The sequence below is a fragment of the Primulina tabacum genome, chromosome 1 (assembly GCF_025594145.1).
Source record: "Primulina tabacum isolate GXHZ01 chromosome 1, ASM2559414v2, whole genome shotgun sequence".
Lineage (NCBI taxonomy): Eukaryota > Viridiplantae > Streptophyta > Magnoliopsida > Lamiales > Gesneriaceae > Primulina > Primulina tabacum.
Window position 1 is genome coordinate 8197537 of NC_134550.1, and position 27170 is coordinate 8224706.

Below are 27170 nucleotides of genomic sequence, written 5' to 3' on the forward strand. Positions count from 1 at the left end.
TCAAAGATGACGGTGAAAAACTGTTGTCGTAGGTCTTGTAAAACTGTTGTTAAAGACACTGTGGTTAAAAGGGTGCGCTCAAAGACAACGGTGAAAAACCGTTGTCGTGGACATCTAAATACGACGGTGAAAAACCGTTGTCAAAGCATTGAAAAATCGTTGTAAAACAAAACTTTTGCGACGGTTTTTCGAAACAATTCCGTCGCTAATAGCGACGGTTTTTCTAAACAATTCAGTCGCTAATAGCGACGGTTTCTTTGTCCGTCAGCGGCCTTGGGGGAAGTTCGCGGCGGAGATACGCGATCCGAACAGGAAAGGCACTCGGGTTTGGCTGGGAACCTTCGACACGGCTGTGGAGGCGGCGAAGGCGTATGACAGAGCGGCGTTCAGGTTGAGAGGCAGCAAGGCCATTCTGAATTTCCCACTTGAAATAGAAAACGTGAACATCACACCGGATATTACTCCGCCGCTGGAGACTTGTTGCCGGAAAAGGGCGAGGGGCAGTGAGGTCGAAGAGAAAGGGAAGAAGGAAATTAAGAGGGAAGAAATTCAAGAAGTTAACGGCGAGAGCGAGTTAACGGCGGCATTACCCTTAACGCCGTCAAGTTGGACGGCCGTTTGGGATTGGGTTGATGAGAAGGGTATCTTTGAGGTTCCGCCGTTGTCGCCGTTAGTTACCAATCCAAGTCTGGCTCTTCAGGGTTGATGAGTTGTGTATATCATAATATTAATTTAGCTATTTATTATATATTTTTCAAAATTAATATAATATAGCAAAAGAATTATGGAGAAGAGCGAAAGAATTGCACCCGACGAAAAAGATTGGGGTGTTACAGCAATTTAAGAAAGTTATGGGGAGGAAAAGATGATTAGTAACTACTTTTGGGTGTATAGATTAATTAAGATGTTATTTCTTTAATTTGTTTATTCGTTTGTTGAGGTGGAAAGTAATTACATTTCTGTCGAGGTGATTAATAAACTTTCTTAACTCAATCTATTCACTATAAGAAAAAAGGCGAAAGACAACGGTTTTTAACCGTTGTCGTAGGTAAAAAAAACTGTTGTTAAAGCCACTGTTGTTAAATGGTGCGCTCAAAGACAACGGTGAAAAACCGTTGTCATATACATCAAAGACGACGGTGAAAAACTGTTGTCGTAGGTCTTGTAAAACTGTTGTTAAAGACACTGTGGTTAAAAGGGTGCGCTCAAAGACAACGGTGAAAAACCGTTGTCGTGGACATCTAAAGACGACGGTGAAAAACCGTTGTCAAAGCATTGAAAAATCGTTGTAAAACAAAACTTTTGCGACGGTTTTTCGAAACAATTCCGTCGCTAATAGCGACGGTTTTTCTAAATAATTCTGTCGCTAATAGCGACGGTTTTTTTTGTCAGTCGCTAATAGCGACGGTTTCTTTGTCCGTCAGCGGCCTTGGGGGAAGTTCGCGGCGGAGATACGCGATCCGAACAGGAAAGGCACTCGGGTTTGGCTGGGAACCTTCGACACGGCTGTGGAGGCGGCGAAGGCGTATGACAAAGCGGCGTTCAGGTTGAGAGGCAGCAAGGCCATTCTGAATTTCCCACTTGAAATAGAAAACGTGAACATCACACCGGATATTACTCCGCCGCTGGAGACTTGTTGCCGGAAAAGGGCGAGGGGCAGTGAGGTCGAAGAGAAAGGGAAGAAGGAAATTAAGAGGGAAGAAATTCAAGAAGTTAACGGCGAGAGCGAGTTAACGGCGGCATTACCCTTAACGCCGTCAAGTTGGACGGCCGTTTGGGATTGGGTTGATGAGAAGGGTATCTTTGAGGTTCCGCCGTTGTCGCCGTTAGTTACCAATCCAAGTCTGGCTCTTCAGGGTTGATGAGTTGTGTATATCATAATATTAATTTAGCTATTTATTATATATTTTTCAAAATTAATATAATATAGCAAAAGAATTATGGAGAAGAGCGAAAGAATTGCACCCGACGAAAAAGATTGGGGTGTTACAGCAATTTAAGAAAGTTATGGGGAGGAAAAGATGATTAGTAACTACTTTTGGGTGTATAGATTAATTAAGATGTTATTTCTTTAATTTGTTTATTCGTTTGTTGAGGTGGAAAGTAATTACATTTCTGTCGAGGTGATTAATAAACTTTCTTAACTCAATCTATTCACTATAAGAAAAAAGGCGAAAGACAACGGTTTTTAACCGTTGTCGTAGGTAAAAAAAATTGTTGTTAAAGCCACTGTTGTTAAATGGTGCGCTCAAAGACAACGGTGAAAAACCGTTGTCATATACATCAAAGACGACGGTGAAAAACTGTTGTCGTAGGTCTTGTAAAACTGTTGTTAAAGACACTGTGGTTAAAAGGGTGCGCTCAAAGACAACGGTGAAAAACCGTTGTCGTGGACATCTAAAGACGACGGTGAAAAACCGTTGTCAAAGCATTGAAAAATCGTTGTAAAACAAAACTTTTGCGACGGTTTTTCTAAACAATTCCGTCGCTAATAGCGACGGTTTTTCTAAACAATTCTGTCGCTAATAGCGACGGTTTCTTTGTCCGTCAGCGGCCTTGGGGGAAGTTCGCGGCGGAGATACGCGATCCGAACAGGAAAGGCACTCGGGTCTGGCTGGGAACCTTCGACACGGCTGTGGAGGCGGCGAAAGCGTATGACAGAGCGGCGTTCAGGTTGAGAGGCAGCAAGGCCATTCTGAATTTCCCACTTGAAATAGAAAACGTGAACATCACACCGGATATTACTCCGCCGCTGGAGACTTGTTGCCGGAAAAGGGCGAGGGGCAGTGAGGTCGAAGAGAAAGGGGCAGATGAGATGGCTCCGGGTCGACGTGGTGGGTAATCGGGTGTCAGTCAGTCGTCTGAGTCCTAGATGGCAGATATGCGACAGACTCTAGACTCATCGTTACGTCGTAAGGTTGAGCTTTGCGAGAGGATGCAGGCTACAGAGGCGGAGAACGCCATGCTGAGAGATCGCATCCCAGTCACCGTATTCACGTTTTTTTCTGATTTTTTTTACGACATTTGTACCAAACACTTGTATTATTATTTGTAGATTAGTAATATGATTACATTTCTCAAATGTAGTTGTTAATATTTTTTCAATTATACTGGACAAAATATATTTTTATATCACTACGTATTTAAGGAAAATATATATAAAAAAAGAAAGCGATTTTAGAAAAACCGTCGCTATACAGCGACGGTTTGTTTATATTTGTCGCTAAATTAGCGACGGCAATTTTATTGACCGTCGCTAGTAGTGACGGTTTTGTTCCCCTGTCGCTCGCCGATCTAGATCGGCGACGGTTTAGAAAAAACCGTCGCTATTTGCGACCGTTTAATTCCAAACCGTCGCTAATGGCCACGGTTTTTGCAAAAATCGTTGCTATGGTTCTATATATACCAAGGTTCGCGAACATTTTTTTCAGCGATTTTCGCCTTTTTTTCTCTGGTAGTAGCGAAAATCTATCAATTTTTTCAAAGTTTCGTTTTTTTTTTTATTTTGTACTAACATGTTTTCGTATTAATTTCGTAGATTTGTTCGTCGGTGTGATCTTCCAACGTTACGTAGATCTGCATATCTTCGCGCACGTCAGGTTTTTAAAGCGTTTTCTTTATATAAAATTTAATGTTTAATTTTAATTTTTGCGTAGTATTTTATTTATGAAATTTTGCGTAGTATTTTATTTATGAAATTTTGCGTAGTATTTTGATTAATAACCGTCGCTTCATGATCTACGGTTTTTTCAAAAATAATGTCGCTTATTATAGCGACGGTTTCTGATAAAACCGTCGCTTATTATAGAGACAGTTTTTGACAAAATCGCCGCTTAGGTTTCTGGTAAAACCGTCGCTTATTATAGCGACGGTTTCTTTTATAACCGTCTCTTATCTTAGGCGACGGTTTGTATGTAAACTGTCGCTAAATGAAGCGACGGTATTCTTAAAAAAACCGTCCCTATATTAACGATGGTTATTTAAAAACCGTCGTTATAGAAGGCGACACGGCCTCCCGTTACGAATCTATAAACCGTCGTTAAAACTGTTAGGCCTCCCGTTACGAACCTATAAACCGTCGTTAAAACCGTCGCCTAGCCCTTTTGGCGACGGTTTAAACCGTCGCAAACCGTTTTTTTTTTTTTTATAGAGCTCTTTTTTTAGCCTTACTGATAGCCATATGTGTCAAAGACTTCACGAGATCCTAAAAATCATCTATGCTGACGCTCCTGGCCAAATTATAAACCTTCAGAAATCGTGCATCTCCTTTAGTCCCAACACCACTTCTGTCATAAAGATATGGTGTTTTCTACTTTGGGCATGCCTAGGTTGGAAAACCATGAGATTTGTTTGGGACTTCCGGCATTCTCGGGGTGAAATAAACAAAAGGTTGTTTGATGGCATTTAAAGAGAAGGTTTGGTTTAAATTGCAGGGTTGGAAACGCAAGTTATTCTCCGTTGGTGGACGAGAAGTGCGTTGCTTTTATAAAGTATGACACATATTAGTTTTCATAACATAAATAAGGCAAAAACTTGTGTGAGACGGTCTCACGGATCATATTTTGTGAGACGGATATTTTGTTTGGGTTATCCATGTAAAGTATTACTTTTTATGCTAAGAGTATTACTTTTTATTGTTAATATCGGTAGAATTGACCCATCCCACAGGTAAAGATTCGTGAGACCGTCTCACAAGAGACCAACTCTATAAAGAAAGTGGGATAACACAAGAGACCGTCTCACAAGAGACCTACCCAAATTAGATGAAAATTGATTTTTATAAGGTATAACACAATTCAAAAAATATATTAATCAATATACCAAGAAAAATACAAGAGAAAAAAAAAGCTGCAGCATGCTTGGACTTGTTCCACTGGAATCAGGCAAACGCACGCAAAGGATAATCGAAGTAAACTATTTTTTTAACGAAAAATGTATCCATCCTTGGCTTGCTTATTAGGAAACCGATTGTTACGAATGATGATATATTGTTTGAATATCGCACGTCTTAATCACATCTAAATTATATTTAAAAGAAAAAAAAGTTAAACCAAAGTGTCTCTTAATCATAATTTGATTCGAAATTAGTCTCGAGCAAAATCAATTTTGTTCTAAAAGTTTATGCTATATCACTTGTCATAAAGAACTAATATTATAGCCAGATAAATTGGCCTTGGACTGAACTATAATGTATCGGAAAAAACATCTTTTCTACGGTAAATTTACATCATCGAATATTTCTGAATGTATATAAATCTGGTGGTAGATAGATATATAACTCAATGTCTGACCAAAAAAATTATACTGCTCCATATATTGAAGTTAAATGAAGACAAACGGTTACTAGGAAAAGCCGTGCTCGCAAATACGTCCCAGAAGATTGCGTTTATGACTCAAGTCTAGCTCGATTTTTGCTTCTTGCATCATCAAAAGGCTTTGACAATTTTAACGATCTTTGTTGTTTGCTTTATGCATAACACTCATGAACCGCGAAGTGCGAAACATGGATTGTGCCCTTTTGATTCTTTAGAAACTTTGTACGTCTGGTTATTTTGTGAACTTCATTTATCACAATGATTGTAGCAAGTTTGATTATTTTCCACGGACAAGAAAGCCATTTTGTCGGGAAACTTTATGTTTACATCCTTAAAGAGAGTTCTGGTGCTGCTGCGGTGAGAAAATAGACCAAAAGGGGAACGATGGACTCCAGTGTTCATCAAAGTATATACTAAGTGAATCCAAATAATGCTGCATAAGCAAATGTTTCGGCTTGTATCATACAACCGATCGATTATCCATTTGGACGTGAACATTGCATCTGTTATTGGGCCAAAAAATTTTAAGGGCTTTTTCTACTTTATTGTTAGAAGGTTTTTTCTACTTTCAAGTGTTCCTGACAGTTCGACTTACCTAGAAGCTCAGAATTATTGAATACCAGCTACGTGTGCAGGACGAATCGATTTTTTGCAAGTGCTTTCCATAAAAACAAAAACAAATTTAAAATCTTCTAATTTTTAACAAGTTTTTATATTATCGGGTTTGAAGACCGAACATAAGATAAAGAGCTGACAATAATTATAAAAATTCAATTCGACTAATATCAATGTTTCATATTTGAATGCAACCAAGCAGACGACCTCGAATAAGCAAGCTACTCAACTAAAAAAGATTTTGAAAAGGTATGCAGATTGTGGTTTTGCAATATAGCTGACACTGATAACACAAATTCTACCCGGCTAAGATCAATGACTCGGCTTCGAAACCAACCAAGTAGATCTCCTCCAATAAGCGCGCTATTAAACTGAATATTTTTAGAAAGGATGCAGATGATTATCTTGTAATAAAAGCATATGAAAATGAGCGAGCACCAAGGCTCTAATAAACAATATCATGTCTTCGAGTAAGCAACACTGAGGTTACATACAAGGTTAAATTAATCCCATCAAATGATCACAATGCTACTAGCAGAAAAGGAACTGCAGGAGCCAGGACGAAAGATCTCCCCAATTAAAACAGGGCAGAATTACACGTTATGCTTGCGTCTAATCTTGCCCTTTCGATGATGTTTCCTTTTGGCAATCTTGGCTTTCCTTTTTAGCTTCTTCCCAACAGGTTTCAAGAATTTTGAGCTTTGATTGCCATTAGCCATCTCCACATCTGCTAGACAACAGAGGAAAGATTAGGACCTTCCTTTTTTTATGAATGCCGATAAAGATTGCAAACAATGAAGCTTCTCTATTTTAATAATCAATTTAGTGTATAATGAACGACTCGATTCTAGACCCGTGTGCAACCAACGGATGACATTAAATGTTTGCATAAAAACGAATTTCAGCACTAGATTTTGCAAGGTCCTTCATCGCCATTACTGATGATATACATGAGGCTGGGATCACAGTAGGATTGTGTGGACCTCCAAAATTCAAACGATTAGCCCCTTGAGAACTAACCAATGAAAATCAATGGATCAAATACATCACCTAGCATAGAATGCAAACGACTAGCCCCTTGAGAACTAACCAATGAAAATCAATGGATGAAATACATCACCTAGCCTAGAAAAAACACAAATCTTCCAACACTGAATGGATAAAATATATCACCTAGCATAGAAAAATACACAAAATTCTTCTATACACCGAGTGAGGACGGTGAGGTAAACAGGCTTTGTCGCTCAAAATTCTCCATAAGCAGTAGTAAGTAAAACTCTAAAACAGCAGTTGCGCATCCAAAATACAGAATCAACAAAATATAAATCAAAATAGATGTATTTAAGATAAAGAAATAAAATTAACAACGGAGTTCAATGCAAAACGAGACGAATAGAAAACCCACAAACTTACGAACAGAAAAATAAAACAAAAACTGTACCGTCGTCGTCGTCATTAGCAAAGGAAGAGGTTGCCTCAGAGGTGACATCCATAGCCTCCACGGCAGGAGAAGCCTTGACGGGAAGCTTGGGGGCGGCGAGGGCAGCTTCCTGAGCGGCGAGCTTGGCGGCTTCTTTCTTGTCGTATAAGGGCTCAACCAATTCTCTCCTTATGGCCCTCAGCCTCTTCTCCCTCTTCGATCTCATTGATTTTGCCATTTTTGTTCCTTTGGTCCCTTCTGTATTCGATGAATCAAAGAAAAGCTTCAATCTTTATCTTTTCTTCACTGGAGGCTTGGGCCTTGGAGGACCAAATTAGGGTTTCCTGGGTTTACAGATTTTTTAAATATATAAATATAATAATAGCTTGTACCCAAAATATCAAATATTTTTGGAAAAAATATTATAATAAAATGGCTTTCAATATTGAGTAGTTCTATTTTAAGATCGTCTATCTATTGAAGACAAAAATTTGTATGAGACAATATCTCAAGTCGTATTTTGTGTGACGGATCTCTTATTTGGGTCATCTATAAAAAAATATATTACTTTTTATGCTAAGAGTATTACTTTTTATTGTGAATATCGATAGGGTTAACTGTCTCACAGATAAAGATTCGTGAGACCGTGTCACGAGAGATATAGTCTTCCCAAAAAATGAAAAAAGAAAATTCAAATTTCTAATTAACCATAACAAAATTTCTAATTAAATCGGTTTTGTCAATCATTTTGGTTTAATTGTCCATCCATCAATCTAGTAATTTTATTATATTTTTGTTAAAATCAAATTTGGTTAATGCGGTCATGAACCAAAACAATTTATTTCAATTCGATTTAGTTGTTTGGGCTTCAAATAAAAATTCTGACAGTTTCGATTTAGTAAAAAAAAAAAATTTTCGTTTTTAGAAAAATACTGAGATTTCATTTAGATTGATAAATTACAAATGTATAAATTTTAAATATATTTTTTGTTGTTTCGAAAAAGTAAGACCACATCCTTCAAAATTAATGAATTGTAAATGCTTTCAACATTTCATAAATCATAATTAATATGAGTGATTTTTTTTATTAGTGATATATTATCAGTGCTTTCAAGAATCTATACATATTTTTATATATTATTTTTCTTTTCATTTCAAAATGAATTAATCATACACAATTATTAAATATTATAATAAAAAAATATTAATTTATTTATACTCAACCAGTTATTATTATAAGAATAATAACACACTAAATTTATGGATTTTCAAATACTTAATGGATTTGAAGATTATGATTATATGAACATATTTAATGTTTTGATGGTTCAACCGAAAGCATTCATATAAAGCGAATATAATTTTTGGTTTAAATAGTATTACTCACACACATTACAAAACATTATATATACTAATACATCGACACACGCTTTAGATGTTTGTATAATATTTTTATAATTTATTTGATCCATATTTAAATCAAGATTAAAATTAGTTGGAACCTACACTAAAAAACAATAGAAAAAATAAAGAGAAAAACAGAAAACAAAATAAAAAATTGAAACTCAACTTGATGCTTAGGAAACAAAAATTTTACAGAACTACAAATGACTTACATTAAAATTTTAGCACTTTATTAATATATTATATATATATATAATATTTATTAAACAGATTATGACATAAAAAATTAATGCTCAAAATATCTCAAATTTAATAATATCTTATAGATTTATTCAGATAAATTTATATTTGTTTTTATCACTATTAAAATCATATAAATTTTGTTAAATTAATCGGTTCATTCAAGCCAATAAGATTCACGCCCAAGCCAACGGACAACAAAGATTCCAAGCTTTTGATTGGTGCGCATGCATACATACACTATACATACAGTTTTTTTCCCTTCAGCTCCAATATCTCTGCATTTTACTCAATTTTAGTACTTAGCTCACACGCCATCGCCGCCTCCCAGATCCAAAATCCGATCTATATAATATTAAAAAAAAGGCAGACACTTTGCAAAAGGGGTTTCTCATTCACATCAAGAAAAGTATTTCTTGAGGAAAGTTGAAACCCCAAAAAGATCACCAAGATTTTATAAATTCCTTTCTTTTGTCCACCACAAACGATTAATCGTTCGTCTCCTCACGTATTTCAATCAATCTTGGAATCGAAAAACCAATTTTTTGCTTGGTCCACGATGGTTTTCTTCAAAAAAATTCTCCTTTTCCTGTCCGTTTTGCCCTTTTCCCTGTGTCAAGAATTCTTTGATCCTAGTAGCCCCTTTCCGAGGCCTCTGATTATCGAATACGCTGAAATCAATGATGCCCAGTCGAGAGATTGTCAAAGTATAGAAGTTCAATTGAAGTGTACCAGTTGGAGGGTTGCTGTGGAGGCTAATAATTTAAGTCCATGGACGAAAATTCCTGAAGGATTGTGCTGATTATGTGAAGGAATATATGGTAGGAAAGGGGTACGAACTTGATCTTCAAAGGGTTTCTAATGAGTCTGAAAATTATGCAAGAAGTGTGAGTTTGAGTGCAGATGGGAAAGATGCTTGGATTTTTGATATAGATGAGACTTTACTGTCCAATCTTCCATATTATGCTGAGCATGGTTATGGGTACGTGTGTTTTTCCTTTTTTCCCCTTGATTTTTATTTTGTTTTCGTATGTATTTTATGCTATTTTGTGATTTGTCATGTAAGATTGGGTTTGATTGGGTTTGATTGCATAATTGAGGAAAATAATGATAAAGAATTCAGTTTTTTTAACCTTTATATGCCATTCTTTAATCATGGAGGTATCTATTATTAAATCTAACACCTGGTTTGTGTTTTATACCATTTTTAGGAGGTCATGGGCATAACTTTATATGTTCAAAATTGTGAGGTTGTGTTTGGATTGGAGGATTCAAAGTCATGTATTTCAAATCCATTTGATTGCTTGGATGAATTCATGGCTTGATGATTTATGTAGATGTAATGATAATTGTGATGAATTTGATATATATCAAAGATGATTGTCATTTCAAATTCATAATTCAATTCTGTGTCCAAATCAATTTCTCTTTCTAAATCAATCCTTTCATCCAAGCACAACGATATAACAATTCAATTGTATTGATTTTTTTTGTTTTGTTTTGAGTATTTTTAAATATCAAGATTCTTTTTCGGAATTTGTTAATGTATATCGTATGTGTCCAATTATTATATTATCAACCGATGTTTCGATATGATGTGTTATTTTCTTGATGGTTTGTAGCTTGGAGATTTTTGATAGGCTCGAAATTTGATCAGTGGGTTGAGATGGGAACAGCACCTGCTGTAGAGTCTAGTTTGAAGATATACGATGTAGTTTTAAGCTTGGGAATCAAGGCCTTCTTGTTGACTGGTCGAAGTGAAAGGCATCGTAATATAACAGTGCATAATTTGTTGAAAGCTGGATTTCAGGACTGGAACAAGCTCATATTGAGGTTAGCACTATACCCGTGTGAGAGATATTTTATTTCTGAAAGGCTTTTTTTGTTGCTTGGTTAATCATTTTATTGGATTATTAGCAATCACTGTTACTTTCAGCTTAAGTTCAAAAGATTGGCAGCTAGATATTTCGTGTGGCAATTGCATGGGTGATAAAAGAGCATGAGACAAGTGGTAGTTTATAGTTAAGCGTTTTTTGGATTTTGAATCCTGGCTCAAGTCATCATAACCTAGTCGTGTACTCCTTTTTCGGTCATTTTACGAGACTAAGTGATTGATTGACTACCCTCGGTTAATAATTCATAGCTGCTATATCTATGTTCGCTTTGAATATGGCATCCAATCAACCACCTTATTTTAGACTTCAATCTTATTTATGTAAATTTAAGTTGATATTAATTTCACCATCCTCATTACTCTTTTATTTGTTGGCAAGTCATGTATAATTCTCCTATTACACTCCATGACCACCACTTTTCAATCACAATTAATGACGAAAATTCAATTCTTCTAATTCTTGCTTATTGTGATCATTAAGGAGTAGATGTATACATGAAAATTCCTCCATCCTTATAATTTAACTTTGCAGTTCAGTTAATACATATAAACCAATTCTACTATCGCCGAAAGGAGAGTAAAGTCAAACATATCACAGAGAAACTGAATTAAGCCGAATATGACACACAGTGGCTTCTAATAGCCGTACATGATCTACATTGGCTTGTGAAATCAGTACACATGGCTAGTCTAGCTAGTCGAAACATCCCTATATATATAGTTGCAAGGGATCAAAAGTGTACATGCAGATAATAATAATGACTGTTGCCATCAACTGCTGAGATTAATGGCTTTTGAATCAAAAATAGAATTGAGGATTAAGTTAGTTTCGATATGATCGATTCAACATATGTTTTATCATTTTCAATATTATTTATTTTGTTCTTTATTCTTGTTCTTATGTATTACAACACTGGTTAACTATCTGGAGCATTGAAGTTTGCTAGAAAATACCTGTATGCTGCATTAGTGAACTTGATTGCAACTGCTTATTAGTAGCCCTTCTTGTTTTTCGCTACAATAATTTGAACTCTTTTTGGCCTATGGGGACTCAATTTCGTGATGCAATTTAACTTACTTTTTTGACGTATTCCTCTACATTCGGATTGCATTTATATTATTTAAAATTGGATAGTAATCTTGCTTGAAAAGCCTTGTTAAATCAAGTTTACCCTCTGAAGATTAGCACTTCGCCATCTTATGTTCATTTGAATGAACTGGACTTAGAATGTCGGGACTAATTAATTGTGCAGGTCCTCTGAAGATCATGGAAAGACAGCAACACAATACAAATCAGAGAAGAGGGATGAGCTTATAGAAGATGGTTATCGAATACTGGGTAATTCGGGCGATCAATGGAGTGATTTATTGGGTTCTTCGACATCAAATCGTTCATTCAAGCTCCCAAATCCCATGTATCACATTCCTTGAAATTGGGCAGGTTTATTTGAATAACTCTTCTTGATTGAATGTTAGAAATAATGAAAGACCTGTACATGTAAAACTGAGAAGGCATTCTTCTGATTCTTGATTGGTATCAAACTTTAGGAGTGCATATGAAGGGATTATTCATTATATTTGTTGCTCGTGAATTGATTCCTGATCCACTGTATGAGGAATTGATTGCTCATGACACAAGCCGTTGCTTTCTTAAAGAAAAATTCAGCATGTCCAATTAGTTATAGCATCCTGCACTTCCTTAAGACATTAAAAAAAAGCAGCATGTTAGTTAGCATCGTGCACCCACATTGTCAAATGTTTTTGGTATAATTTACGAGGCAAACTAAGTGTGAAAAATATGAAAACGATGGGAGTTCAGAAGCGGATGGTTCGGGTGGATGGTCCATGCAGTGACATGTCCTTGCTACATGTGATCAGACATTTGTTAAAAGTCTGAACCGATCCTGTTGTCACATATATTTTCTCAATGATTATAAGTGAGTGACTAGCATAGAGTTATTAACCAGATAAAATATTTTGTTTGATGACTAGTATATTGCACATGTAATCTCACTGATGATTTATCTAAGTTGCCTAAAAAAAGATTTGAGAAATAAATTAAGTGTCCCTGATGTATTAAAACATTGCTATAAAAAAAAACTTGACAGTTCTCATGAATATAAGTGATAATGGTGCTATTATTTTCCTGATTTCCAATCCCCACAATAGCAGAAAGTATAATTCGGTATCAAGATTTTATTCAGCAAAGGCAAACTTGTCACAGGTGATGACTCATTTTCTTCAAGCCAGTCGTCTATCGCCTCTCTGTCGCAAGTGTATCCATCCGCAGCCACACACAAATCGTTCATCACATCCCGTAGGACGAAAATTCAAAATCCCACATAAAAAATAAGAAGAAAGATAAAAATATTGCTTGATTTTCTAGGAATATATGTATAGATGCGGTGGCATTTGTACCTTGAGTAAGAGGCATATGAAATGTAGTGGAAGAGAACTAGAACCAGACGATGCTAAATCCCGAGCCTTGTCAGCAACAGTCTTTAGTTTCTCCAACATTGGGAGGATCTGATTTTTCAAGTCGGGCCTGTCTTTATGTCGATGCTCGGTGCAACTCAAACCTAAGATAGTCAACTCTTTCGTTTCCTCTGTAGGCTAGTTACCGGCTTCAGATTCCAGTACCCGGGCCAAACTATCTTCATCCACAGCCATTTCCATGGTCCGAGTGAGTGCTATAGCTGGTTTTGCTGTCAAAAGTTGCAAAACCACCATTCCAAATGCATAAACATCAGATTTCGGAGAAACCAGGCCAGTTCTCTGGTATTCGGGGTCAATGTAGCATAGAGTTCCAACAGGGCTCGTGTCTTTGTACAAGGTTGTCACATTCGAAGTGTCCTGATGAAGCATTGTGGAGAGGCCAACGTCCCCGATTTTGCTGACGGAATTATTGTCAAGAAGGATGTTTGCTGGTTTGAGATCACGGTGGATTATTCGTTTGGGCTTGGAGTTGTGCAGGAAAACCAGTGCTAAGGCAACTTCACGAGCTATCATTGTTCGTTGTTAATTGAGAATTTTTCTTTGTTTATGATCTGATTTGGTTTCTAAAAGTGACGATTAATGTATTGATTCGATCGCTTTTTTAAAATTGATCTATCATGTGATGTAGTATTGGAAATAAACCAGTAATACGTTTGTTTTTTCGTTTATCTATCAATTTTATTTGTTTAACATTGTTTTATCTTTAGATTCAGACATTATCGTACTAAATTATTTACATATTTTTCAGTATTGCGAAATTGTTCGTGATATGTTATGTGCAATGTATGAACTTTCAAAAGTAATAAAGTGACAAATACAATAATGAATTTAAAACAAGTATATAAATATTAGAAATGGTCTCCCCAACACAACACACAAACATATAAATATGTTATCATAATTTTTTCTCTTAAAAAATTAATATTACTGTCACATCTCTCAATTATATTTTATGAGCCATTTTTTTGGGAGATTTTCTTAAATAGACTTCACACAATTACTATAATCAATTTTAGTCTTCAATTAAATTAATTTATCAAAATAGTTTTTTTATCATATCAAATTACATAGATATCTCCTATCATTTAAACTCTATTCACTATCAGTTTCTTTATCTCAAACTCTTCATTTGATTTTCGCAATTTCTCGAATGATCTTATGAATTCCATGCATTTGACATAAAGTGGTGATAATTTGATATAATTCTTTTGTCGAGTATCATTTTTATGCATTTTATTTTTTGAAGGTTTGTTGTGCATATTCATAAACTGTTAGCATAGAATAAAGTAGAAACTTAATTCAGACCATCAGATTTTTTGTTTATATTTGTATAAACTCAAATAGATGTAATTATTACGTTTCATAACCATGGTGATTGGTGATTTTGTTTATATTATTTTAATGAGCAACAATCGTAATTAAAATATTATAACATTGGTGGTTTCTATGCACTAATTCAAAATAACAAATCATAATTTTATTAAAATATGTTTATTGATATAAGTAAGTAGTATTAAAAAATTAATATATTATAAATTAAATAAAACAGAACAAATGTTAGATCAACTCTTAAAAAGAAATAATAGATAATTAAAAAAATGAATCACGAAAATGGAACATGTGTATTCATAGAAAAGGGTATTTTAAGATTTTTTTTAGTTAAATAAGACATAATGCAAAATGGGTAATAAAGAAGTCCATTTTTGAAATTATGACTTTGAAATAGACTAGAATAATCAATTTTTCTTTTTTTTTTAAGTGTGTAATATTTGGGGTCAGATCAATTTGAAAATTGAAAGGGTTGATATTTGAGGGGCAGGTTGCAATTTTATTTTATTTTTAAAAAAATTGTACTTTTATAGGATATAATTCTCTCTCACAAAAACTAACTAAAATTGCAACATGCAAAATGCCAAAAAATCATAAAAAGTTACAAAATTATTCACTTTCCGAAGTGAATTTTAAAATTATTTGGTTGGAAGTCATAGAAAATTGAATCAAACGTCATCATTAAAATCCTCCTCTCTTTTTTCTTCCACACACCCCACCGCACCCCCCGGGACTTTTCTTATACATTAAAATAAGAAATGTAGTGAAAAATTGTCCAAATTAAATTTGATCATATATATCAAAGTAGCATAAGATTACGATATGATCAACTACGGAAAAGAGATCATAACTAATATTACAAGAATTTTAAGTGGTGGACTACCGGCCGCCGAGGCGGTAGCTCCTGCCACGAAAAGCCACACCACCGGTCCGATTGGGTGGCTCTGCGGAGTTTGTGTCTGTCTCCACCGGTTCTGAAGAGGTGGTTCGTGGCCGAGTTGCGGTGGCTCTAGACCCATTTAGCCTGTGACTCCTGCCACGGAATATAACTCCTTCTGAAGGCTCACTCCTCCTGAATGGTGAATTCATTTGAAAGCCCTCACCCCAAAATGCCACCAATTTATGACTAAAATATCGTTCAAGGAATAATAATGTTTTGAAGATAATTTCTCAGAGCAATACGAATCATTTCTTGAAATTAAATAAACTATATTTTTTGTTATTTAATTTCAGGACATGCAATAATATATATTTTAGTCTATAAAAAAATGAGAATGGATTTTTTTTTTAAATTTTTCAAGGAATCTGAACAAAAGGATACACCCATTTTGGAGTCTTGCAAATGTTGTTGCCACTGGAAAGTGGATGAAAGTACTGTGACAAAGTAATAGAGATGACCCGCTGCAATTCCCATAAAACCCAATTTTAAAGAATTTCCCAGCAATAAGTCCATTGCTAGCATATACCATGGAACGTAAAATCCCTGCAACCACAAATTATACATATCAAATTTCAATTTTTTTTGTTTTAAAAAATAAACATTACCTTAGGGATGTCCCGTATGGCGTGTGACTAGATATGTAGTAGGATTTCAAGTTCGAATTTAGTTTGCTTGGTTATGGCTTAATCGATGAAACGTATCAGATTTGACGATTTCCCCACTATACTAAGACGAGTTTTTTCAACGTGCTCATGTCCTCGTTTACATGCATCTAGGAAACTTCAAAGCGGTCACCCATCCAGAATTATCACAAGTCAAACACACTTAACTTTATAATTCTTGTGTGATGAACTCTAAAAAAAAAGATGCACTACTCAATTGTACAATCTTATATCTAAACAGTTCTATCACATTTTGCTTCGAGATCGGTTCATTCATGTTACATATTAAATATATGTTAGAAAATGGATAGAAAAGTGATGACGTGTTTCATTGTTTTCGTTAGTGGACTTAGTCGTATATATAAATACCTAACCACTGTAATTAGCTTCTTAAGAAAAATAAGAAAAAGTTCTTTCCGCATCAATGGAGTTTTCCTCCCTTTTTCTAATATGGTATCAGAGCAGGTTGGTATCGCGATTCTGATTCACCGTGATCCGCCTTCTTCTTCTTCTCCATTTTCCTTTTCTTTCATCAATTGCTTGCAATGGTGAAAGGCAACAATATGGCAAATACTCAGCCCAATCGCAGCATCCTGGAAGACTCGAGTAGTCCATTTTTCCTTCAAAATGGAGATCATCCAGGATTATTGCTTGTCTCGCATCAATTAACAGGTTCAAATTACAATACTTGGAGTCGATCTTTCTCTATGGCGTTGACTGCTAAGAATAAGCTGGAATTTGTTAATGGAGATATAATTCGGCCGCAAGTTAATGATCTGCTGTTTGGAGCATGGAATCGATGCAATAGCGTGGTGATATCTTGGATTTTGAATTCAGTTAGTAAAGAGATTGCAGATAGTTTGATGTATTTTTCTACTGCACATGAAGTTTGGATAGATCTGAGAGAACGGTTCCTTGAAAGCAATGCTCCACGTATCTTCCAGATTAAGAAATTGCTTACCGGTTTGCATCAAGGATCCATGGATGTGAACACATATTATACGAAATTACGCATTCTCTGGGATGAGCTGAGGGATTACCAACCCGTGGCAGCTTGTACTTGTGGTTCTATGAAGGAATTGATGTCATACCATAATCAAGAGTGTGTGATGCAATTTTTGATGGGGCTAAATGAATCATATGCACAAATTCGTGCTCAAGTGTTGATGTTAGATCCACTTCCTATGATTTCGAAGGTGTTTGCGTTAGTTGTTCAGGAAGAAAGGCAACGTTCCATTGGTTTAAATTCCTCAAAAACAGCTATGGATCAGTCGTTGTCTCTTGCATCGCCTGCTACAATTGTGATGCAAAAAAAATTTCAGAGTGCAAAAGGAGGAAAGAATGATACAGTTGTTTGCTCGCACTGTGATTATCCTGGACACACGATTGATAAATGCTACAAGCTTCATGGCTATCCTCCTGGACATTCAAAATTCAATCAACAAAAGAAGGGCAGAGTATATGCATGTCAGGGTGCGACTCTGGAGACAGCAAGTTCTTCAATTGATTCTCTAACTACAGGTCAATGCAGACAACTTATTGAGTTCCTAAGCACTAAGCTTCAGACTGGGATTGGATCCATTCAAGACTCACAACATCATCAAGGACCTACCGTGTCTTGTTTCAACGGTATCAACTCTCTATATCACTCTTTTAACTCTATATCACGAACGAGTTGGGTGCTAGATACTGGGGCAACACACCATATTTGTTGCACTTTATCTTCCTTCCATTCTTATAAGGCAATTGACTCCAAGGTCATTTTACCAAATAATTTTGTTATTCCAGTCACACACATTGGAACGGTTTACTTATCAGTTAATCTCCACCTTACTGATGTGTTGTATGTTCCAAACTTCCAATTCAATTTGCTCTCTATCAGCTCTCTCACGAGTCAAATTCCATGTTCAGTTTCTTTCCTGAACAATGTTTGTCGAATTCAGGATATCCATCACACGAAGACGATTGGGATGGGTAAGCGAGTTGGCAACCTATATGTCTTTGAAGATTCTGATGTATCCTTTTCACTCTCATGCAATGCGTCCTCCAATAATGGTGACCTGTGGCATTTTCGATTGGGACATCCTCATTTCAGAAAAATTTCCATTGTAAACAATCAGTTGATTTTCAGTACAGCGCATAAGGAACCTGCACATTGTTCGGTTTGTCATCTTTCCAAGCAACGACGTTTACCTTTTACTGCAAACAATAATCTGAGTGAGCGTTCTTTCGATTTATTGCATATTGATATTTGGGGTCCTTTTACTCCAATTTCAGTTGAAGGATACAAATATTTCTTGACCATTGTTGATGATCATACTCGTTTTACTTGGATATACTTGTTAAAGAACAAATCTGATGTGTCAAACATATTTCCAACATTTTGTAACCTGATTCTTACCCAATTTGGTGTCCCTATTAAGTCCGTTCGAAGTGATAACGCTCTCGAACTTAACTTCGCTGATTTCTTTAAGTCAAAGGGTATTATACACTATCACTCTTGCGTTGAACGCCCCCAGCAGAACTCAGTTGTTGAAAGGAAGCACCAACATATATTAAATGTTGCACGTGCTCTCCTGTTCCAATCAAATGTGCCACTGGTCTACTGGAGCGATACCATTCTTACTGCTGTGTACATTATTAATCGCATACCATCTTCACTTCTTTCTCATAAAACACCATTTGAGATGTTGTATCATAAATGCCCTTTGTATGCTCATTTGAAGGTCTTCGGCTCCTTGTGCTATGGGTCTACTCTTCTATCCTCTCGCCATAAGTTTTCCCCTCGTGCTATAAGATCTGTTTTTCTTGGTTATCCACCCGGATTCAAGGGATATAAACTCTTAGACCTTGACACGAATGATACATATATTTCTCGGGATGTAGTTTTTCATGAAACTATATTTCCTTTCAAGGATCTTCAAGAACCCACTGTCCCTGATTTCTTTTCTGATAGAGTGTTGCCATCTCATACTCCTCTTGTGTCTTCTGACTCTCCCCTTGTTTTCACACGTTCTCAACGCCATGTTACTCAGCCAGCTCATCTCCGTGATTATCACTGCTTTGTTGCTGCCCCTTCTCCATCAACTTCCACAGCTTATCCTCTCCATTCCGTCCTTGGTTCAACAAAACTATCTCCCTCGTTTCATGCCTTTGTAAATAATATCTCATCCATTGTTGAACCTGATAGTTTTTCCCAAGCTGTTGTGATCCCTGAATGGAAACAGGCTATGGTCGAAGAGCTTAATGCTCTGGAAAACAATGGGACATGGTCTATCGTTTCATTACCTCCAGGAAAATCAGTAGTTGGATGTCGGTGGGTTTATAAGGCAAAATTTTCTGCTGATGGAACGTTACAGCGTTATAAAGCTCGTCTTGTTGCTAAGGGATATACGCAACAAGAGGGGGTTGAGATTATCTTGAGACCTTTTCTCCTGTTGCCAAATTAGTTTCTGTCAGGTCCCTGTTGGCCATTGCAGCTGTTCGTGGTTGGTTTTTACTTCAACTTGATGTTAACAATGCTTTCCTACACGGTGACTTGCACGAAGAAGTCTATATGTCTTTGCCTCCGGGGTATTGCAGAGAGGGGGAGACATTGCCCAAAGGTGCTGTTTGCAAACTGCACAAGTCACTTTATGGGCTTAAGCAAGCTTCTCGGCAATGGTTTGAAAAATTTTCATCTACCTTGCTGAATATTGGGTTCAAACAATCACAGGCGGATCATTCCCTCTTTACCAGAACTCGAGGAAATGTTTTTCTGGTATTGTTGGTATATGTTGACGATATAGTGATAGCAACTAATTGCGAGCAAGAAGCATCAGATTTGAAAGTGTTTTTGGACAATAAATTTCGTCTAAAAGACTTGGGAGTTTTGAAGTATTTCTTGGGTATAGAAGTTGCGAGATCACGAGAAGGGATATCAATTTGTCAACGACACTACGCTCTCAAATTACTCACAGATTCTGGACTTCTCGGCTGTAAGCCACGGTCCACACCTATGGATGTTAATCAAAAGTTGTCTCAAGATGAAGGGGAGTTGATTTCCGACCCAGCTTCGTATAGGCGTTTGATTGGGAGAATGTTATATCTCACAATTACACGACCTGACTTAGCTTACGTTGTGCATAAGCTGAGCCAGTACGTTTCAAAGCCACGAGTTCCTCATATGGAAGCTGCAGTGAATGTGCTTAAATATGTCAAAGGAACAGTCGGGCAAGGTTTGTTGTATAAATCCAATTCTGATCTCAAGCTTAGAATCTTCTCTGATGCAGATTGGGCTACATGCTCGGACACACGGAGATCGGTAACTGGATTCTGTGTTTTCCTTGGGGAATCCATGGTATCATGGAGGTCTAAGAAGCAACAAACTGTTTCTAAATCGTCCGCGGAAGCGGAATATCACTCCATGGCTTCGTCCACTTGTGAGATATTGTGGATCATATCTTTAATCAAGGATCTTGGCATCATATGTGATGGACCAGCTGTGTTATTCTGTGATAGTCAAGCTGCTGTGCACATCGCTTCTAATCCTGTCTTCCATGAGCGCACTAAGCACATCGATATTGATTGCCATATCGTCCGAGAGAAGGTCCAAGCAGGCTTGATTAAACTCATGCATGTTTCCTCACAGCTGCAGTTAGCTGACTTGCTCACAAAACCTTTGCTGGCTTCTCGCTTCCATAGTCTTTTGTCCAAGATGGACGTGCATAATATACACGTCTCATCTTGAGGGGGAGTATTAAATATATGTTAGAAAATGGATAGAAAAGTGATGATGTGTTTCATTGTTTTCGTTAGTGGACTTAGTCGTATATATAAATACCTAACCACTGTAATTAGCTTCTTAAGAAAAATAAGAAAAAGTTCTTTCCGCATCAATGGAGTTTTCCTCCCTTTTTCTAATATTACATTCAATTAAAAGCCTACCAGAAGCCCTCATTAATGTTCGTTCAACCTCATCGTACCGACAATCACCCCGCCCTCTTCGGCCCCGGGTGTCACAACCGACTTCGTTGGTTGTCATGACTTGATCGGGGTCGGGTTTTTGGGTCTTTTGGTTCGAGTTGATCTCGACTCTGATATCAATTTTAGTACAAAATTAATAATTGTGCCATCATTGTGCGTACCTTCAATTCAAATAGACCGTGAACGTTGATTCGAGCATTCGGGAACTCTCGACCCCATATATACACAATCACGAAAACCATGGACGGACCCAGAAACGGAGACCAAAAATACGGAACTGCTGCAATGACCTATATCACGAGGAAAAACCCATTAAGTTTATTTATTTTTAAATTAATAATATCGACTCTATGCATAAATCGGATTACCAAGAGTGACAGGGCTCCAAATATATACATCCATACTAAGTCAGCAGTCCTTTTGTCATAAGGTCCCCTTTCTAGTTGAACTCCATAATATAATCTGAAAATGAACCCAATTAATCTTTCAGTTCATAGAGTATTGCAAATCACAAGTACGAAACCACTGTAAATGATAATAGGGAAAGGCTATGCATTAAACATGGTGCCCATAGTCGATGGATGACTTCAAAATACATGAGTCCGACATGCGATTCGACGACGAACTCTACGCCGATGTAGCATAGAATCGATCCATGTTATATATTTGAATATTAGACTAACTACGGTTCTTGCTTATCTTACATATTGTGGTAGATTGAAATTATTATTTCAGAAATGTAACTTTACTCCTCAAATTTTCAAATTCCAAGCTTATTACGCACAAAATTATACATCACGAGTTAAAAAAAAATTGTTCCTAGCTCGTTAAAATACTCGGACCATACATTGTGAAGAGACGAATAGCAAATGCGAGTGAAAATGACCCAAGAAAGAAAAAGGGCGTGACGAGCCTCCAAATCTGCAAAATAGTAAAATAAAATAATATATAGACGTAAACAAATAAAAACAATAACTAAATGAAATAGTAAATTTACCTGAAATCTTTTGAAAACATCTGAGTACAAAAGAGTAATATTTTGATAGTCGTATAGTTGCAGGTGATAGGCACTAGTGGTCAGGAAACAGACCACGGCATACGTCTTTGTCACCGGAGGTAGAGAGTTATAATATCTGTTTTTGTATGAGAAAAAAATTGATGGTAAGAACATAATTCGATCAATCGATCTCGGATTTAATGAACCTAAGCTACTGCTTGGTTGATAAGATCTGCATAATATGAGTGTTCTATATTTTTAGGAAGAATTGAAGTGAAGAGATGACAACTTACTGTGCTGGTGTGGACATGGTTTGATCGATGGCCTAATTATGTGAACTTTAATTTCTTGTACTCGGAATATATATGTGCAGTGCTTGGTCTATCTATATATGTTTTTGCTTTGGGTTTTTCGTTTTGAAATTAATACAATATTGTATTTGGATTAATAATTAGCTTTGGAATTTCCAAGGGAAGACTTGGAGTCTTCCTCTGGCCCAAATATAGAAATTGAAAAAGTCTAAAACTCATTAATTTCAACCAAGTTTGCCGACGAGCTTTTGGAATTCTTTTGTGGAATTATCGTCTTGACTTGCACTCCGTGGACTTTTCAGTGGATCACAACAAGGTTAAGATAGTAAGAACGTTCCTAATTAAGCCATCAAGTGCTTACAATTTTAACCAAAGTTATCCGTTTGTCATAAATGGTAAAGTTGAGTTTGTTAAGACTGAGAATTGTATGTAACTCAACCTTAAAAATTAGCTCAATGGGAGAAAATTGTCTAAGTCCATATATGCAACTTCAAAGAATTTATCCAACCGATCTGGGACAACTAACACACCACCATGCTTAGGAATATATGTAGCGTGAAGTTTACAAATAACCCAATTATGGTCATAATGGATGGCCTAACTCTAGGCAGTCTAACACATAACGGTGGGAACATAAACTTTGATATCATGTTAAGATTGAGACTTTAACATAACTCAACCTCAAAGGTTAGCTCAAGAGGGGAGATTGTCCAAGACCCATTCTGCTCTTTAAATTTCACGCTCCATGTGTTCATTCTTGGGCGTGAGGGGTGTGTGTTAGTTGTTTCACATCAGCTGGATAAAATCCTTAGAAATTGTATATATAGACTTAGACAAGATTGAATTAGATCCAAGTCTCAATCTTAATACACTTAAATGAATTTTTTTATTATTATTATTATGAGTATGCTATTCAGGATTCTCTTACATATTATGGGAGAGGACGGTCTTCCCCCTTATTTGCTCTCCATGTAAATCTGGATGGTAAACGAAGGAAGGACTTTCCCGTGATTCCCTCTCCATGTTTATGATCTTTTGTTAACAACTAATTTTGTATTCAGTTTCTATTATCCTAATTTATTTTTTTTACCTCTCAGTTGCAAGCAAAACAAAGTGCTTTCCATTTTTAAATAAATAAAATGAAATGAATACCTTGTTAAAATTATTCATTAAACCAAATCAGGTAGCTTCGATGCTACATGTGGGGGTGCCCCACGTGATTTGGATGGACAAGATTCACACACATAATGATTTTAAAAAAATTAGTGGACCTCATGTATGTGTGGTTAAATTTGGGTACTTGATTTTATCATGGGGTAGTAGTCCCTACATGTAGGATGGAATCAACCAATTAAGAAGTGGGATAAGAAAAAATTGATTGAGGGAGAAATCCCTTCTGAATTACAATCATACGTCTTTGTTCTTGTTAGTTTTAGTTAATTTTCTGACAAGTGAATTACATATTTATCGATATGTTGGTTTTTTTAACTATGTTTTTATTTTTCTAATTTTTTTTATCGGATCACTTAAGTGTGAAAACAAACCATATTTAACTAAACCTATGCATCTGTATCCCCTTTTGTATTGTACAACTTGGTCAACACGATGAACAATTATTATATTATATTATAATTTGAACGGGTCCCATTATTTTCAAGAAAAGAAAACAATTATAAAGGAGAGGAAAAATGGGTCGCATTCGATAATACCACATGAGTAATATCTTCATGTATTCATATTTTTTGTTAACAATAAAATATATAAAAATCATAGTTTATATATATTTGATTTAATTGATTAATTTCAGATAATGTGATATTATCGTTTTGTCATTTTGAAAATATTAATAAAATATTTATAATATTATTTATTAAGGATAATATTATAATTTCAATTCAATGATTTGAATGATGTCAGATAAATAATTGATGATTTGATTGATGTAAGATAAATGATTGGTAGATGGATAAATAATATGGTACATCAAACATGATATTAGATTGGATAAAAATGTGGATAAAAATATGGATAAATAATACAGCGAACCAAGCGGTACCTAGATTCAAGAAAAATTTCTAGTCATTTCTATAAAATATAAAATTAGTTTATAAATTTTGTTTTTTCAATAAATTTTTTTATATATATGAAAAATAAACAAATTTATGTATCTGAAAAATGACAATACTTATTATTTGTTGGGAAGTTCGAAGTATTGGATGGAAAACGAGGTAAAAAAGTAGGGACAAACATGGAATATATATTTTTTCACATAGGAATGATTAACTCATTTATTATTATTATAATTAAATAGATCTCTTGTAATATGATTTTACGAATATAATATATATATATGAGACGAATGGTTCATGTTTATGGTAAAAAAGTAATACTTTTGATATAAATAATAATATTTTTTATGTCGAGTCAGGTCGGAGATTCGTCTTATAAAATTGATTTGTTAGACAATTTCATAGAGTCGGTGATTATGAAATTTTCATTAAATTGAAATAACTAACAATCCAACTGAAACGGCAAGGGTATGCATTTACCTTGTAATTATAATACTATATTGTAATTTGCATTAAAAGTTGTAGCAGGTTGCTTCTTTTGTTATTCATGAAAAAAGATATACGGGGTTTGCGTTTGTTGCCTGAGAGGGAGGAATAGCGAGTTGCTTCTTTGCAGTATACGTTTTGCTTCTTCATGGTCGTTTCTTCGTTGAATGATGCTGTTCGGTGTGTCTGGTAGAAAGAGTGCTCCCAATGTTCAAACTGATGCTGGAGCTGCAGCCATGGCGAGTGAAACTCGCCATCCACATCCACCAGTGATTTTTTCAGTACTGTAGTTAACAAGGCTTGCGGCAAAGAACCCTATACATATACATAACTGGAAACCATTACTGATTGCTCCTCTGTACTTAGGCAGCGCCATTTCCGAAAGATACAAAGGGACCGCCTGCAAAACAATCCCAAATAATAAATTTTCTAGACAAAAACTTGGAAGTGTTCACTGTTTTCATAATCTCATGTTAAATTTTATACTATACAGTCAGATATATTGAGAGGAATTTCAAAGTGAACATCTGCTCAGTGTGTCAAAGAATGTAACATTTAGTGTAAGAGAAGATTTGAAATGGTTTACATTTACCTGGTTAAGTGAAACCGACACCAGCTCGAAGCAGGACTCGGCCAAAAATCAGGATGCATATATTGGCGGCAGCACCATTAAGTGCTGCACCAAGAAGAAACGCTGCGCCTCCAACAAGCATTGACGTTTTTCGTCCAAAGGATCATTTGGTGACAAATGAGGCGAAAAGTGAAGTGATCAAGCCGGCTAAGTAGAGTGAGGATGTGAATAATGTCAGCAATTGGCTGTCAAATTTACAGTAGTTGCTGATGCTCTGTGTCCTCTATCATCCTGGTGTATACCTTTGAGAAGAACTTCTTCAGAAACGTCTCCATATAGAGGTCACTCCACCTACAGGTTAACCAACAACGGTTAAAGATGAAACTTTTTTCTCATTATATCAACATCGAAAAATCGGATTAACAAAAGTAAACAAGAACAACTTATGTTATTCATGTTGTGGGTTTATGCAAGATTTTCGTTCTCTGTTCGAAATTTAAAGACAAGTTTCACCCTTCTTATGGATTACAGATAAACAGTCTTTCACACCTTCAAATTGTGGCGGAGTTTTACGCCTCTACCTATATATATATATATATATAATATATATGATTTATGATTTTAGTTGTCTTTTGAGTCTAAGTTCCTACTTATCTTTTAAGATCATAATAAAATAAAAATCGTTTTCATTACTCTGTGTCAGTATCCAAGCACAAAATTACTTCTATTTGAAAAATAAAACAATTAAAGAACTCAATTCAATACCGAAAAAATGGCCGGGCTAGAGGAATACCATTTTTTTTTTTTTTTGAGAATTAGAGGAAAACCATCTTGATGTATATATTAAGAGTTGATATCTATGAAACCGTTTCACGGATTAATATCTATGAGACGAGTTGATCAGATCATATTTGGATTGAAAAATAGTATTTTTGACACAAAAATAATATTTTTCTCGAATCAGGTCGTGTAAGACATTCTTCTCACAAAATTAATTTGTGAAACGATCTCATACGACTTTTTATTATATAGTAAAATACACTGTTTATTACGTAGAATGTGTATGTGTGTGTGTATTCAATATTTAAATCTCACTTGTACAATTTTTATTTTAAAAAAACTTAAAATGAATATTGCAATTCTATTGAAATATTATTTATGATTTTGACCAGGAGAGCGAAGTTATTGAGTTAAACAAGCACTATTAGGGTGTTTGCAGTCATAAACCTATAAACCAACATTTTGCACGGCTTATTACTCCATGTCACTCCCACATCAAAAGTTAGAAAATCTAAACTTTTGTAAAACTCTCCCCGCAATCATAAACTCAGGAAAAAAACTTTTTGTTGGACCTCACAAATTAATACATCATTCCTAGGTTTGGGGGCATGGCTCCTGATTAACGTTTAATAACCAAACAATCAAGATTCATTTATGTAAACAACGAAAACGATTT

At 35.6% G+C, this 27170-nt stretch overlaps 3 protein-coding genes and 1 pseudogene across 4 annotated transcripts in view; 2 read left to right on the top strand and 2 right to left on the bottom strand.

Annotated features, from left to right (window-relative positions):
- The window catches only part of LOC142539388 (large ribosomal subunit protein eL15-like), an 88415-nt gene that overhangs the window by 21163 nt on the left and 40082 nt on the right, over positions 1 to 27170 (top strand). The gene's annotated exons all lie outside the window — the stretch shown is intronic.
- LOC142539316 (uncharacterized) lies at positions 6352 to 7716 on the bottom strand. 2 transcript variants are annotated; one of them, XM_075644708.1, is made up of 2 exons: positions 7372 to 7716; positions 6352 to 6660 (listed from the first exon to the last, which is right to left on the bottom strand). In XM_075644708.1, exons 1-2 carry the CDS (start codon positions 7586 to 7588, stop codon positions 6524 to 6526), a joined length of 354 nt encoding a protein of 117 aa, XP_075500823.1. In that variant the 5' UTR covers positions 7589 to 7716; the 3' UTR covers positions 6352 to 6523. The 2 variants fall into 2 exon arrangements, with proteins under 2 accessions (XP_075500823.1, XP_075500833.1); XM_075644718.1 differs by having other exon boundaries at positions 6352 to 6657; positions 7372 to 7708.
- On the top strand, positions 9230 to 12443 carry LOC142539326 (acid phosphatase 1-like). The gene is given in 5 exon segments (XM_075644729.1): positions 9230 to 9784; positions 9786 to 9976; positions 10617 to 10632; positions 10634 to 10827; positions 12142 to 12443. Coding segments are annotated over 5 exon segments (810 nt in total). The 5' UTR covers positions 9230 to 9553; the 3' UTR covers positions 12320 to 12443.
- LOC142517649 (derlin-1.1-like) lies at positions 15438 to 22729 on the bottom strand (annotated as a pseudogene).

Excerpts from the sequence above, each read along its gene's own strand:
- LOC142539316 (XM_075644708.1), bottom strand. The coding sequence starts at position 7,588 with ATGGCAAAATCAATGAGATCGAAGAGGGAGAAGAGGCTGAGGGCCATA. Across the intron at positions 6,661-7,371 it reads TGCTAATGACGACGACGACG|CAGATGTGGAGATGGCTAAT; the intron begins GTACAGTTTTTG and ends TCTGTTGTCTAG.